At 37.3% G+C, this 17,099-nt stretch overlaps 1 protein-coding gene across 8 annotated transcripts in view; it reads right to left on the bottom strand.

Annotated features, from left to right (window-relative positions):
• Window positions 1-17,099, bottom strand: part of TAX1BP1 (Tax1 binding protein 1) — an 80,413-nt gene that overhangs the window by 6,903 nt on the left and 56,411 nt on the right. For 4 of the 8 annotated variants that reach the window (XM_032872586.1, XM_032872570.1, XM_032872577.1 and 1 more), the window contains 2 exons: window positions 6,007-6,052; window positions 5,410-5,558 (listed from right to left, as the gene is read on the bottom strand). The exons of 1 other annotated variant lie outside the window; for it this stretch is intronic. In XM_032872586.1, the coding sequence (XP_032728477.1) occupies window positions 5,410-5,558; window positions 6,007-6,052 (195 nt within the window). Of the gene's footprint in view, window positions 1-5,409; window positions 5,559-5,868; window positions 6,053-17,099 lie in introns of those variants that run through there. 3 more of the 8 variants (XM_032872551.1, XM_032872542.1, XM_032872605.1) reach the window with 2 other exon arrangements.

Consider the following 17,099-nt stretch of genomic DNA (forward strand, 5'->3'; position numbering starts at 1 on the left):
CAATATTTGCAAACCAATCAATATGATACATCAAATCTATAACAGAAATGAGAAAATCCATATGATCATTACCAACAGGTGCAGAAAAGTATTTGAGAAAGCACATTCATTCATGATAAAAAAAAACCTTCAACAAAGTAGGTTTAGAGGGAACATTACCTCAACATAATAAAGACCACATATGAAAAACCCACAGTAAACATCATACTCGATAGGGAAAAACTGAGAGCTTTTCTTATAAAGTCATGAACAAGACAGGGATGTCCACTCTCACCCCTTTTATTCAAGTACTGCTAGAATCCTAGCCACAGCAATGAGACAACAGAAAGAAATAAATGGCATCCAAATTGGTAAGGAGGAAGTTAAACTTCCGCTATCTGCAGATGACATGATACTATATAAAGAAAATCCTAAAAACTCTGCCCCAAAACTACTCGAACTATAAATGAATAAAGTCATGGGATACAAAATCAATGTTCAGATATCTGTTGCATTTCTATACAATAATGAAGCAGCAGAAAGAGAAATTAAGGAAACAACCCCAATTACACTTGCACCAGAAACAACAGATACCTAGGAATAAGCCTAACCAAAGAGATGAAAGATCTACTCTCTGAAAACTATAAAATACTCATGAAAGAAATTAAAGATAAAAAGAAACAAAGACAGTCCATTCTTATGGATTGGAACAATAAATATTGTTAAAATGTCCATATTTCCCAAAGCAATCCACAGACAGAAAGCAATCTTATCGAAAACCAACAGTATTTTTCAGAGAACTAGAACAATCCTAAAATTTGTATGAAATGACAAAGACCCAAAATAGCTAAAGCAATCTTGAAAAAACTGGATTTATCACAAATCCAGACTTTAAATCCTATGACAAAGCTATAGTAATCAAAACAGCGTGGTGCTGGCAGAGAAACAAACGCACAGATCAACGGGACAGAACAGAAAACCCAAAGATGAACCTACAATGATATGGTTAATTAAGATTCAACAAAGCAGGAGTGAATATATGATGGGAAAAAGATCGTGTCCTCAACAAAATGTGTTGGGAACTGGGAAAGCCACATACAAAAGAAGGAAACTAAAAATTAACCACTTTCTTACAGCATACACAAAAGTAAACTTAAAATGGATTAAAGGCCTAGATGTGAGACCTGAAACCAGTAAAGTCCTAGCAGAGAGCACAGTAATTCACTGACATTGACCACAGCAACATTGTTCTAGACAGGTCTCCTGAGACAAGGAGACAAGGCAAACAAAAGCAAAACCAAGCTATTGGGACTACATCAAAATAAAAAGTTTCTGCACAGCAACGGAAATAACTAAAAGGCAACTTACTGAATGGGAGAGGATATTTGCAAATGATGTATCTGATAAAGGATTAGCATCCAAAATATATAAACAACTGAGACAACTCAATGCTCAACAAATAATCTAATTTAAAAATGGGCAGAAGAAATGAACAAACATTTTCCCAAAGAAGACATCCAGATGTCCAACAGGCACAGGAAAGACACACAACATCACTCGTCATCAGGGAAATGCAGATCAGAAAGCACAGTGAGCGATCACCTCACACCTGTCAGAATGGCTAAAATCAGAAACACAAGAAACAACAAGCGTTGGCGAAGACATGGAGAAAAAGGAATCAGCATGCACCGTTGGTAGGCATGCAAACCAAAGCAGCCATTGTAGAAAACAGTATGGAGGTTCCTCGAAAAGTTAAAAACAGAACTACCCTACAATCCAGTAACCACACAGTGGGCATTCACCCCAAAAATACAAAAACCTAATTCAAAAAGATACATGCACCCCTATGTTTAATGCAGCATTACTTGCAATAGCCAAATCATGGAAGCAGACCAAGTATCCACAAACAGATGAATGGATAAAGATGATGTGGTATACATATATACCACAATACATATATACTACGGAATATTTACTCAGCCACAAAAAAGAATTAAATCTTGCCATTTGCAACAACATGGATGGAGCTAGAGCATAATAATGCTAAGTGAAAATAAGCCAGAGGAGGACAAATACCAAGATTTCCCTCAATGCAGAATTTAAGAAACAAAACAAAAAGCAAAGGAAAAGGAGAGAGAGATAAACTAAGAAACAGTCTTAACTACAGAGAACTGATGATTACCAGACGGGAGGGGAATATACTTATCATGATGAGCACTGAGTAATGTACAGCATTCTTGAATCACTATACTGTATACCTGAAACGAATACTACACTGTATGTTAACTATACTGGAATTAATAAAAAAGAAAAGCAGGATCTCTATTACTTCTCAAGTGTTATTTTTCTCCATATTCGGAAATAAACTCTAAATGGACCAAAAGCCTAAATATAAGAGCAAAGACTACAGAAAACCCAGGGACAAATCTTCCTGTGAATTATGCAATGGTTTCTGAGATCTAACAACAAAAGTACAAGCAAAAATAGGATAAATTTAACTTCATCAAAATTAAAAAACTTGAAGGGGATTCCTGGATGGCTCAGTCAGTTGAGTGTCCGACTCTTGACTTCAACTCAGGTCATGATCACAGGGTCATGAGACCAAGCCCTGGTCAGGCTCTGCACTGGACATGGAACCTGCTTAAGATTCTCTCTCCCTCAAACAAAACAAAACAAAACAAAAAAAGGAAAAAAAAAAAAAAAAAACAAACCTGTTGCTCCACATACTGTTATTTCTGCGGAGCAAGAGTTTAGACCCATGTTCCCATTGCTGGGGCACCATATCAAACTTACAGGGTACTATGGGATAGTTTTAATTTTCTAAGTTAATGAAATATGCAGAAACACTCCACATTGTCAGGTATCACATGAGCAACTAGTTCAAAACAGCTCATGGTTTCAACATTAGATAGCTCACAGTTTCAACATTCCCTTCACTGACAGCTTATCTTTGAGAAGAAGTGGTCTGTCCAATCTAATTCCAAGGTTTGAGAAGGTTTCGAGTTGTCAACCACCATATACATCCCATTAGTAACTGTGCTTATTTAATGAAAAACATTAAGAATTTCTCAATTCAGTATACACTATTTTTTTTTTCAAATGGTTACATTTGTTAGGAAATATGTTAAGCATTTCTTTTGGCCTATAGGGTATCATAAAAAAATATTTAGACACCCCAAAGGTGCCATGAACTGAAAGTTTGGGAACCTCTGGCTTAGTCTATTTGATAGATTGATCTGTAGTTAGGACCACAGCTCCTATAGCCAAATTGATGAGGTTCAAATCCTCATTTGACTATATCCTTACCAGTAGCTACGTGATGAAGCAAGCCAGTTAATCCTTCGGTTTCCTCCATTACAAAAGAAAACACTGTAATAGTTCCTACCTCACAGGAGTACTATAAAGAACAAATGAGTTTACATATTTAAATAGCCAAGCACTAGCTGGCAAATTGAGCTGGAGAAGTGTTTGGTGCCATCATCATCATCATCATAATTATGATGCTATAGTTATTGCTATTGCAATTATTAGGGAAAAGGGAGTCACAAAAGGCATCTGATCTGATAGCTGACCTATTCTGGTGTAGAAAGGAGATCTGGCAAGTTTATGCCTGGAGTAGGCTGGAGAAAGGCAGCCTCAACCCTGACTTCGAGGTCCTATGGCTCTTAATTACTCCCAAGGCAGGAACCAGTGAAAAGGAACAGGTCAACTCAAATCTGCTTCATATATTCTGGAAATTACTCATTAAAATATTTCACTTCCAAGTGATTTTTGTTATTGTCCTGGCAACATTTTTCAAAAAGTCTAAATGTACATAAAAATTAGTTTCTGTCTAAAGTGAAAAACATCTTCTGATTGCAAAATACAATTATCAAAGGTGTGTGCCTATTAAGAGTCCTTCCATCTCATTACCAAATCTAAGCATGTCAGCAAATGAGCACAAGACTCTAACACTGCTTCTCATGGGTTTGCAGGACGGCAAAGCACACAGATCAGAAAGAACATTCTGCTAATTAAACTGAAGCAGATGACTATGGAAGAGAAGGGCTTGTCACATGTAACATCTGTGCCAAGAATGATCAGATTAAATATGCAAAATGTGAAGTAAAGGTGTGGAAAAAGCAGTAAGATTATACTCTAGACCTTAAATAGGCTACAAAAGTTCTGACAGTTTTCCTAATTATTCCCAGTAATGGACATAGGAGGCCAAAAGGCAGGAGGGAGAAATACATTTTTCTCCATTACGGGTGTTGAGCACTAGGGCTAAAATCATGCCTGTCTGAACACTGATCAGTTTCTGCAAAGGTTAATAGCAATTAAATGCAGCAAACTAGATTAAATGAGAAACAGGTCATGATACCACTGTACTTGCAAAGAGCACGATAAAGCATTTCTTCTAAATTCATCTTAATGCACAGGAAATCCAAAAAAAAAAAAAAGCTTTTGTGAGGAAAAGAATTTAATTATTAAATGGTGAAAAAAAATCTCTTAAACATAAAAATGACGTGCTACACAAACTAACTCAAATTATCAGTAATGGGTTGCTGAAAAATTATTAAATACTAATGATATCTAAAAGACTTTCCCAGAAAAAAAAAAAAAAACTATGATAATACACTTCTCTTTTCTTTTTTTTAAGAGTTTATTTGTCAGAGAGTGTGAGAGCATAAGCAACGGGAGAAGCAGGCTCCCTGCTCCTGAGCAGGGAGCCTGATGTGGGACAATCCCAGGACTCTGGGATGATCACCTGAGCCGAAGGCAGACACTTAATGGACTAAGCCACCCAGGCATCCCTACACTTCTCTTTTCTGAAGATAATATAGTCCACCTTAAAATTTAAAGTGGGGTATAAATGCTAAAATTAAAAGATGCAGTATACTAAAGCATAATATTGTCATTAACACTGCTTCTTCCAACCAACTACATCTGCAATCGAAAGAACATAGTAAATTACTTAGTGATAATTAAACTGTGACTATAGCTAATAATTTATCAAATATTTGAAAATTGCTGAGGGTAAATCTTAAAAGTTCTCATCACAAAGGAAATTTAAAAATCTGTTAACTATGTGTGATAACAAATATTAACCAGACTTATAATCCTTTCATGATATACACAAATACCGAATCATTATGTTGTACACCTGAACTAATAAAGGTCTATATCAATTATATCTCAAAAAATTGTTTTAAAGAGTAAACTGATAACTTTGATATTGAGGTCATTCTCTGAACTTAATCTTTTACATTAGTGTAAATATCGTGAAGTATATTAATGGTTGTTTTTTTTAATTTAAATTCAAGCAGGTTTTTCCAAAAATTAAACAACCACATGTATACACAAGCACACACTCTCTTTTCCACAAACAGAACTCTCTACATGAAACAAAAAATAAAAGGAACAAGCTCAGAAAATAGAAATTCAATTTACTTTACTATCCTCAGGGTCTTCTAAACCATCGGGCCGACTAAGGTTTCGAGCAGGCTGGCTACAGACAACATTATCTTCCAGTCCCCAAGAAGGTACTCTCACAGGTGGCCTTTGGATTTCATCTGGATAAAAAGCACCATCTGCTCCATCTGAAATAAAAATTTTGGAAGTAAAACCTGGTACTATAATCAGAATCTCCATGTACAGCTATGATGAACAGGATATAAAGAACCATTTTTATGCATCAAAAAATGAGAATATATGTAATAAGCAAATAGACTACTCATTTGTGCTGCAGGACTCCTTGACAAACCCAGTTACTGTTAAACATTAAAATTACTGGTTACAAAATAATGTTTCTATTAGAGTTAACTGTACCAGTAGTTCTCTAATTCCCATTAAGATAGATACAAACCAAAAAATATTCAGTTAATCCCAAACCAAAATTATTTTAATAACCTCTGGCTTCCTATGTTGCATAAGGATTACCATACTGCAGAACTGGCTGTGTATGTGGCACTGTGGCAACATGACCATTGTGCTCTGAGCATGTGTTGAGACACTGTGAGATCTTTTGAGGACTCTGGGAATTCTGACCTTCCATTTTCCTTTCTGCTTGATCTTCTAGATTCCTTTTAAGTTCCTAAAATTAACAAAAACAAAGGTGGAAAGCATTCAAATATTTCATAGTAAGGGCTGCATTAAACATTTAGCTAAAACATAATAAAATTATTTCCCTATTCTGTTTAAAGAATACAACTGAAAAGTCTAGCTCTCAAACTTCTCATAAATGTCCCTTCCACATATAACATATAAAGCCTGATGTATTTTCAAATTTATTTGTGCCAAGAAGTTGCTCTTTTTATTGAGCTAAGAGGAAACTCTGAATTTCTTACAATTTAGTTATTAATAAAAGCCAAAGGACAAAAAGCAACCCAGACTGCTTCTCTAGTAAACTCATGCATATAAGAAACTTTTTAATATTTAAAAATACTAATCCCATATAAACTCTTTCAAAAACTAGGAAAAAAAAAAAAAAACACGTCTAGGGACACTGGAGTAGCTCAGTCGCTTAAGCGTCTCCCTGCAGCTCAGGTCATGATCCCAGGGGTCTGGGATGGAGACCCACTCTGGGTCCCTTGCTCAGCAGGGAGCCTGTTTCTCCCTCTACCCGCCAATCCCCTGCTTGTGTGTGCATGCACTCTCCCCCGACAAATAAATAAAATCTTAAAGCAACAACAAAAAAATACTTCTGAACTTACTTTATAAGACCAATACTATTCTAATACCAAAGTCAAACAGTGACATCACAGGAAAGCTGCAGACCTCATCCCTCATGACTACTGATGCAAAAATCCTTAAGAAATCAAATCCAACAATATTTAAAAAGAATATAACATAATTATGAGGGTTGTTTTTGTTTTTTAAGTACTTATCCATTTTTTTGACAGAAAGAGCAAGCACAAGCAAGGGGAGCAAGCAGGCAGAGGAAGAGGGAGAAGCAGGCTCCCTATTGAGCAAGGAGCCCAATGTGAAACTCGATTCTAGGATCCTAGGATCATGATGCCCCAACCAAGTGGGTTTTTACCACTAGAAAAGCAAATTTAGCTAACATACAAAAATCAATATAATTCACTATGTTCACAGACTAATGGGAAAAAAAATATGATCATTTAAGCAGATGAAGAAACATTTTACACAATTCAACAGGCATTCATATATTTTCTAAATCTCAAATACCCAGAAATAAAAAGGAACATCCTTAATATAAAAATACAGTTCAAAACCCTACAGTGACTATTAACAGTGAAAAAACAAATGACTCTACCTAAGATCAATAATGAGGCAGGATGTCTGCTCTCACCGCTTCTACTCAACATCGTACTGAAGATTCTAAACAGTGGATTAAGGCAAGATTAAGGTAGACTGAAAAGAAGTAAAATCATCTTTATTCAGAGGATATGATCATGTATGTACAAAATCCTAAGGAACCTACAGAACTAGGAGAATGAGGAGATTTAGCAAGGCTGCGATGTATACAAGATCAATACATAAAATCAACTGCATTTCAGTATGTAAGCAACACACAATAAACATGAAGTTTTTAAAAGATACCATTTATAGTAGAACCAATAGATATTAAATTCTCAGGAATAAATTTAGTAAAAGATGTTCAAAGCCTGTACACTAAAAACAAACACGCTGAGAGAAATTAAAGGGAATCTCAATAAACAGAAAAATACACCACATTCATGTACCCGAAAACTTGGCATTTTTATAAATTCCTCCCAAACTGATCTATACATTCAATGAACCCTAAAATACAAAGGTCCTGAAATAGCTCATTTTTAAAAAGAACAAAGTTGGAAGACTTACACTTGAGGGATAGAACAGAGTGATAAAATCAAGAGAATAGGAAGCTGATACACAGATAAACACAAAGATTAAGGGCTGACAACATTTTTCCATAAAGGGCCTAATAGTAGATATTTTCAGCTCTGTATTTTCAGTTCTGTCAGAACTATTCAACTCTGTCTCTGTTGTTGCAGCCATAGGTAATGCCTAAATGAATGGGCATGGTCATAGGCTAATAAAACTTTATTTACAAAATAGGCCATGAGCCATATTTGGCTTGCAGATGTTAGTTTGCAGACCTTTGATATAAAACAATAAAACAAAAGACTGAGTCCAAAAAGAAACCCATACTCATAGTCAATGTAACAGAGATGCAGAAATTCAATGAAGGAAAAGGATAGTCTTTTAAACATAAGCTTAAAAGAATGGGTATCTACAAGTACATTTTTTATTAATATATAATGTATTATTTGTTTCAGTACAAATAAATTTTGACTATATATCACATCATACAAAAAAAAAATTTATTTTACTTTATTATGTTTTCAAGTAGGCTCCACGCCCAGCATGAAGCCTAACACAGGTCTTGAACTAACAACCCTGAGATCAAGTCCTGAGGTGAGATCAAAAGTCGGATGCTTACCTCCTGAACACCCAGGTGCCTCCCCCCACAAGATTATTTCAAATGGATTATAAATCTAAGCGTAAGAGCTAAAGCTATAAATCCAGTGAAAGGAAAAAAGGGGTGGGGTAGTCTTTATAACCTTGGATTAAGCAAAAATTTAAGATACAACATGAACAGCATGAACCATTAAGAAAATATTGCTAAATTAGACTATTTTCAAAATTAGAAGGTTTTGCTCTTCAAAGGTATTTTTAAAAACAAAAAGGCACTGGAAAACAGTACAGAGATTCCTCAAAAAGTTAAAAACAGAGCCACCCTATGAGCCAGCAATTGCACTACTAGGTATTTACTCCAAATACACAAATGCAGTGATCCGAAGAGTCACTTACGCACCCCCAATGTTTCTAGCAGCAAGGTCTGTAATAGCCAACTATGAAAAGAACCCAGACGTCCATCCATAGATAAATGGATAAAGAAGACGTGGAATAGGTGCGCCTGGGTGGTTCAGTCATTAAGCATCTGCCTTCGGCTCAGGTCATGACTCCAGAGTCCTGCATCGAGGTTCCTGCTTGGTGGGGAGCCTGCCTCTCCTCCTCCTACTCCCCCTCCTTGTATTCCCTCATTATCTGTCAAATAAATAAAATCTTCAAAAAAAAAAAAATGCGGTAGGGGCACCTGGGTGGCTCAGTGCGTTAATAAGCCTCTGCCTTTGGCTCAGGTTATGATCCCAGGGTCCTGGGATTGAGCCCCACATCGGGTTCTCTGCTCAGCAGGGAGCCTCCTTCCTCCTGTCTCTCTGCCTACTTGTGATCTATTAAAAAAAAAAAAATCTTTTAAATGTGGTGTGTATATATATACAATATTATTCAGCCATCCAAAAAATGGAATCTTACCATTTGCAATGACATGGACAGAACTAGAGGGTATTATGCTAAGTGAAGTCAATCACAGAAAGACAAATTATCACATGATTTCACTCATATGTGGAATTTAAGAAACAAAGGATCAAAGGGAAAGAGAGGGAAAATAAAATCAGACAAAATCAGAGAGGGAGACAAACCACAAGAGATTATTAAGTATAATAAACAAACAGGGTTGCTGAAGGGGAGGTGAGTGGGGGCATGGGGTAACTGGGCGATGAGCATTAAGGAGGGCATGTGATGTAATGAGCACGGGGTGTTACATGCATCTGATGGATCAATCACCGAACTCTACCTCTGACAGTAATAATACACCATGTAAATTGATTTAATTTAAATAAAATCCAAAAATAAATAAAAATAAAAAGGCAAGCTATGTACTGGGAGAAAATATTTCCAAGACATATGAAAAAGGAATTATACTGAGAATATATAAAGAACTCTTAAAACCAAATATAACCAATAAAGATAACCCAATTAAAAAATAGGTAAAGATCTCAACACTTCACAAAAGAATATATATGAATGCGGGCACCTGGCTGGCTCAGTTGGTAGAGTACTCTTATCTCAGAGTCATAAATTCAAGCCCCATGTTGGACAGGGTTTTAAGTTTATATACTTAAAAAATATATACTTAAGTGAATGGCCTATAAGCATATGAAAAGATGCCCAGCACCACTAGTCATCAAGGAAATTAAAACTTAAACCTATACCTTAGACTTAAAACTGCACATCTACCAGCATGACTAAAATTAAAACCCAACAATACTAAGTACTAATGAGGCTACTGAGCAACTAGAATGCTCATACACTGCTAGTGGGGATGCAAAATGGAACAGCCACTTTGAAAAACAATTTGGGGGGCGCCTGGGTGGCTCAGTGGGTTAAAGCCTCTGCTTTCGGCTCAGGTCATGATCCCAGGGTCCTGGGATCGAGCCCCGCGTCGGGCTCTCTGCTCAGCGGGGAGCCTGCTTCCCCCCTCTCTCTCTGCCTGCCTCTCTACTTGTGAGCTCTCTCTGTCAAATAAATAAATAAAATCTTTAGGGGGAACAAAAAAAAAGAAAAAAAAAAAAGAAACAATTTGGCTCTTTCTTAAAAAAAATAGCCATCACATAAGAAAGCGATTCCATTCCTGGGCATCTGCTCGAGAGAAATGAAAACCTATGTCCACAAAAAGACAGGAGAATGTTCATAGCATTGTTCATAGCAAAACATTAGAAATAATCCATATATCCATCAGCTGGTAAGAGGATTAATGTCCAACCACCGAATGGGTAAATGCTGCACGACTGCATTTATATGAAATGCTAGAAAAGGTGAAACTATATAGTAGCAGAAGGTAGATCAGTGATTGTCTGGGACTGGACACAGCTGATAGAGTTGACTAAAAATAAGCATGAAGAACTTTGTGCAGTAATGTAAACATTCTATAGTTTGTATATAATGGTATTTATAGAACTATATGTATTTACCAAAATCCACCAAATTGCACTTAAAATAGGTGGGGTTTATTGCATATAAACTATACCTCGATAAAGCTGTTAAAGAAAAAAAAAATCAACCAGAAATTTTAACAAAGGCTGTAAGTATGGAAAATTTCATCTCTAAAGTAAAACTCAACTGGTTTTGCTGAATGTCATCCCATGAGAACAGAGATGAGAGTCTTATGTCAGCAAATTTTTACCTATATAAATGATCATTAAATGAAGTAAACTTAAAAGAGAGTAAGTCATTATCACTGAAAGCAAAACTGGTAAACATGAAAAATTAAAGTCAATTTAGGTTTGAGAAGAGATACAGCAAAGTTCCCCCAAGCACATGAAAAGAGTACAGAAGATATGTGAAATAACAACATATTGCAGGATTGGGTAAATGAATGATAGGGCTAGAGCACAGGGTACATGTTAAGAGCAAGAGAAAAGACAAGCTGAAGGCCTGATGTGCCAAACCTGTATCATACAGTTTACTACAATGGGCCTAACAGCTGTAATATGGCTCTTTAGCAAGGTTATTCTAGGCAAGTTATAATGGGCACACTTGAAATTGGACATACTTGAAATTAGCAACAACCAGAGGGATGGGACATGGTAGACTAAAGCCCGACTGACTGGATTTGCCCATCAGCTCCAGCACTAGTAACCCTGAAAACTTTTCTTCTCCAGCCCTAGGAGGACTGAGAAATTAGAGTGTTTAGAACACAGCAGGTCCTCAAAGGAGGTTCCCTCATCTCCTGCCATGACTCAGAAAGTGCTGCCATGTAGTTCAGAATTGTGAAAATGCAATGTGAGTAGAGATAAAGTGGAAGTAAATTTAAAAAATATTTCGAGGGGCGCCTGGGTGGCTCGGTGGGTTAAAGCCTCTGCTTTCGGCTCAGGTCATGATCCCAGCGTCTTGGGATTGAGCCCCGCATCGGGCTCTCCGCTCAGCGGGGAGTCTGCTTCCCCCCTCTCCCTCTCTGCCTGCCTCTCTGCCTACTTGTGATCTCTGTCTGTCAAATAAATAAATAAAATCTTTAAAAAAAAAAATTTCGAGACAACTAAAGAGGAAAAGGGCATGAACGCAGCAAAAGATGTAGACAGGATAAATTGCTACAAAAATTCTAAGTAAATCACCTCGGAAGAACATGGTGAAATTCTTCTGTAAGCAAACAATAAACTACTTAAATGGAGTCAAGGGTTTCATTAAAAGATTTATGGTGTAGTCAAGCAACTTCATAGAGATTCCAACATAATAAAGAGTTCCCTCCTCTCCTCTACCATCAGAGATGCAATAAATCCCCTGCAAATAGGATGCCAGGTAAGAAAAGGACCCGTAAAAAGCAGCTTTGATACCTCATGAGGGAAACTGGAGGCGGGGTAAACAGAACACTGGGGGGAAAAAACAACACAGGGACATGAACAAGGCAGCTACATGTAGGTTGTCTGGTAAATAGGAAGACTGAACTCTTGACTTAGAAAATCTGATTCTCAAATTTACATTCACAACACCCTGCAGAGGGTCCATGTTCAGAATTCAGGAGATAAAATGAACCTGGATGAGGAAAATAAATTTGTATCTTTTCACTAACTGCTAACTGAAATTTAGCATCTTCAATTACAAATGCAGGCCCCCCCCCCCCAAAAAAAAAACAACCACCACCACCACAAAAACAGCAATAGCTGTAGTACCTTTGTCAACCTATAGAATTCCAGATATATTCACTTCATATTACAGTCACTGCATCCATCTCAAAACAACCTCTGTATTTCACTACCTTGAAATTATGGTTAGTTATCAGACACACCAAATCTTATTTAACATTTTTAAATAAGCATATAGTACCTGTCACATATATCATAAACTTGTTTTAATATTTTGGTAACTACTTCTTGTAACTTGTTTCTGCTAGGATTCTGTGTATTTTGCTTTACTAATTTACAAATATTTCTGGGGCACCTGGGTGACTCAGTTGTTGAGGAGCCGACTCCTGATTTTGGCTCAGGTCATGACCTTAGGGTCTGGGAATCGAGCCCTGCATCTGGCTCTGTGCTCAGCAAGGAGTCGACTTGGGATTCTCTCTCTGCCCTTCCCCCCACTCACACTCTAAAATAAATCTTTTAATATATATTAACATATACTAAATATATATTTATGTTATATATATATAATTTATGTGTTTTATATTAATATATTTAATAGGTATTGAGCAGATTTCACCAGACTATCAAAAGACCCTTCGAACAATCAGGGTCAAGAAACTCCTATTAAGACCTCCTCTACCTTCAAAAACATGTGACACATGAATGTGGCTAACTTACCTTAGTAAAATAATATTGATGGCTAATTCATAACTCTCCTAAAAAGCCTCCACAATTTAACAAATAGATTTTGTTAGGGGTGCATGGGTGGCTCAGTCAGTTAAGTATCTGCCTTCTGCTCAGGTCATGATCCCATGGTGTTGGGATCGAGCCCCAAGTCGGGCTCTCTGCTCAGCAAGGAGCCTGCTTCTTCCTTCCCCCACTCACTCATGCACACACTTGGATGCGTGCTCTCTCTCTCCTATTTAAGTAAAATCTTGGGAAAAAAGAAGTAACAGATTTTGTTAGGAGTCTTCTCTGATAGTTCCAGGGCACAAAAGTTTGCTTAGCTGGTGTGCCTCTGGCTAGAGTACCCAAATTAACTGAACTAATATTTAACTTTAAATATCAGGTGCTATATTAGGAGCTACAAATACAATGGTGAATAAAACAGAAGCCATTCTATCTTCACAGATCTTACAATTAAGAAGACAAGGCAGATTTTAAGTAATCACAGAAATAAATATTAATTACAAATTATGTTAAGTGCTATGAAATAAAAGTGCAGGTCCCAGGTTTGAGTTTAAGAGAGGCACGCACATCAGACTGAAGGGCAAAGACGGCCTTACTGAAGAAGAGTCATTTATTCTGGAACTTGAAGGATGAGTCAAGAGTAGTTGGGGAGTGGGGGGTGGCACCTGGGTAGCTCAGTCAGTTAAGTGTCTGGCTCCTGGTTTCAGCTCAGGTCGTGATCTTAGGGTTGTGGGATCAAGCCCTGTGTCAGGTCCACATTCTGCATGGAGTCTGCTTAAGAGTCTCTCCATCTCTCTTCTCCCCTCCCCCCCCCATGCACGCATGCTCTCTAATAAATCAATCTTTAAGTAGTAGTTAAGAATAAATATTCAGAGGGAAATAGTACGACTTCTGGGATATACTTGAAAATACCTGGGGAGAGAAGGAAAGGTAATTATGCACAGATAAGACTGCCATAAAATAAAACAATTACTGATGCTGGATGAGGAGTACAACAGAGTTCATTCTACTCTTCTATTCTCACATGTTTAAACACAAGGGAAAAAAAAAAGAGTCCAACAAAGTAATAAAGAATTGTAGGCAAGAATATTTCTGGCAAATGAAATGGATGAGGGCCATAAGAAAATAAAGCAATTGCTGAGCTGTAAAGCCTGGGTGACTAGAACATTTCTCAAACCGTGGTTCCCAGAGCAGCAGCACCAGAACTAAGAAATGCAAATCTCAAGCCCCACTACAAACCTACTAAAACAGAAAACTTTGGAAATGGACCCAGGAATCTGTTTTAACAAGAAATACAGGTGATTTTTTTTAAGTTTAAGCATTTTTATTTATTTTTATTTTTTTTATTAACATATATTATTAGCCCCAGGGATAAAGGTCTATGAATCACCAGGTTTACACACTTCACAGCACTCACCATAGCACATGCCTTCCCCAATGTCCATAACCCCACCACCCTCTCCCTGATTCTGATGCAAGTTCAAGAACTACTGACAGAGATTCTACAATAGAGGACAGTGAAACAAGACATTGTAGCCTAAGATGGGAATAGTGAGAAATGGAGGCCAGTCATACAAAATATATGTTATCTTAAGAATTTTGGGTTTTATCTTAAAGGCAGAGGAAGCCCATTATGGAGCTTTAAGCAAGGGAGTGACTAGTTTTATATTTTTAAAGGTTACGCTGTGTTTTGAATAACCACCTAAATCAAGAGGAGAGAAGGGGAGTGACTTCAGGGAAGATGGCAGAGAAGGAAGTGTGTCTGTTCCTTGCTCTAGTAACTGCCAAGAAAATGAATCCTGACATCACTTGAGTACCATGGAAATAGATCTCTATCCATGAGGTGACTGAGCCCCATCTGACACCCTAACTGCAGTCTTGTGAGAGGTCTAAAGCCAGAGGACCCAGTTAAGCCATGCCTGAATTCCTTACTCACAGAAGCTGTGAAATAACTAATTTTGAGCCATTAAGCTTTCGGGAAATTTGTTAATACAGCATAATACAGTCACTATACTATTGTATGTGATTTTAGCCATTTCAGTAACTTACAAATGGTTATAATCACTCAGGACTATCTTTATCCTGCATAAAACATCAAAATAAATATATATGTAGATATAAAACACATTTTATACATAAATATGAATTGAAGGGATGTAATTATATAAAATTCTATATAATCTTATGTACAAATTATACATATAAATCTTCCAGATAGGAAATATGTATTTTATACAGGTAAAATACAGAAAGTATCTTGACTGCTTCTCTCCAGCATTAGCTATCTCTCTCTCTAAGCACAACATATACTTATAGCTGGGTTTCTTATTAACAATACTTAAAGTAATTCTGTTTTTCAAAAAGTTGTCTGAAGCACATGGAATATATATATATATTTTTTTTTTAAAGAAAAAAGATTTACTTGACAGAGGGATTGAGAGCACAAGCAAGGGGAGCAGAAGAAGAGGGAGAAGCAGGCTCCCCGCTGAGCAGGGAGCCTGATGTGGGGCTCAATCCCAGGACCCTGGGATCATAACCTGAGCTGAAGGCAGATACTTAACTGAGCCACCCAGACACCCCTATATGCATATTCCTTGCCAACTTCTTGTTAGATCTGATTAGAGCATCATTGTTTTAACTTTCCAATACACCTGACCAAAACCTCATACCAGAAATTTTAAAAAACCATTTTCTCACTCTTCATTTGTTCTGTTTTAATTATCTTTAATCCACTGTTTATTTGCAGGAATCTTTTTAACCCACTTGCCATTCTGTGTTACCACACACTGAAAAGGAAAGGGGAGAAAAGGGGGGGTGAAGGAAGGAGAAAAGAAAAAGCTATTTGAATATGCTCAAGTGTAGGAGACAGTGGGGAAAAAAAAACTTCAAACAATCTCAAATTCTATTCTTTTTTTTTTTTTCTTTAAGATTTTATTTATTTATTTGACAGATAGAGATCACAAGTAGGCAGAGAGGCAGGCAGAGAGAGAGGAGAAAGCAGGCTCCCCGCTGAGCAGAGAGCCCGATGCGGGGCTCGATCCCAGAACCCTGAGATCATGACCTGAGCCGAAGGCAGAGGCCTAACCCACTGAGCCACCCAGGTGCCCCTCAAATTCTATTCTTAACAGGCATCTTTCTCAGAGTGAATGGCTCTAGCAATTCTGAAACTGTGTCATGTGGATCATCAATTTAGCAAATGAATAGATGTGTGTTGGTATTGTTGGACACCAGGATTCTCAGTGTGGAAGGCATGTATACAAATAGGAAGTGAGGAAAGCAAATAAGAACCATGTGGAGTTCGACCAGAACTCATGATATCTAAAAAATAATGTTTCTTAGTTCTGCCCACTGAAAAGATCTAGAAGCAAAGAGCACCAGTAATCATGGACACACACAGGGCCCATATTTTCGTTTATAAATACCATCTCCCACTAGTAAAGAACCAGAAACTCCTTGGAAAAAGAACTAATTCTTCCAGGGCTGGACCAGGGCATCTTTCTAGCTTTAAAAAAAAAAAAAAAAAAAAGACAATTCCAAAGCTGAGTTAAGAAGGGTATAAGACGAACTAGAATATCTTGCAATGCCAGAAAAGTATTATGTGCTAAAAAAATCAACAACATCCTTTTGATACTGGGGCATATCAGGGACCAGCTTGAAAATGCTCCCACTGACCAAATCTAGGAATGCGGGAAAATCAAATTAAGAACATAATAAATTTCTTCTTCAAAGATTCTATTTATTTATTTGACAGAGTGAGAATGAGAGAGAGAGAACATGAGAAGGAAGGGCCAGAGGGAGAAGCAGACTCCCCGCCAAGCAGAAGCCTGATGCAGGACTCGATCCCAGACTTCAGGACCACAACCTGAGCCAAAGGCAGTCCCCCAACCAACTGAGCCACCCAGACACCTGAACATAACAAATTCTAATCCACTGACCAAAGAGTTCATACTGATGACTGTCAGGTAAGAAGACAGGAAGACG

Source organism: Lontra canadensis, unplaced genomic scaffold (assembly GCF_010015895.1).
Source record: "Lontra canadensis isolate GAN:19392208 unplaced genomic scaffold, GSC_riverotter_1.0 scaffold2, whole genome shotgun sequence".
NCBI classification, from domain to species: domain Eukaryota; kingdom Metazoa; phylum Chordata; class Mammalia; order Carnivora; family Mustelidae; genus Lontra; species Lontra canadensis.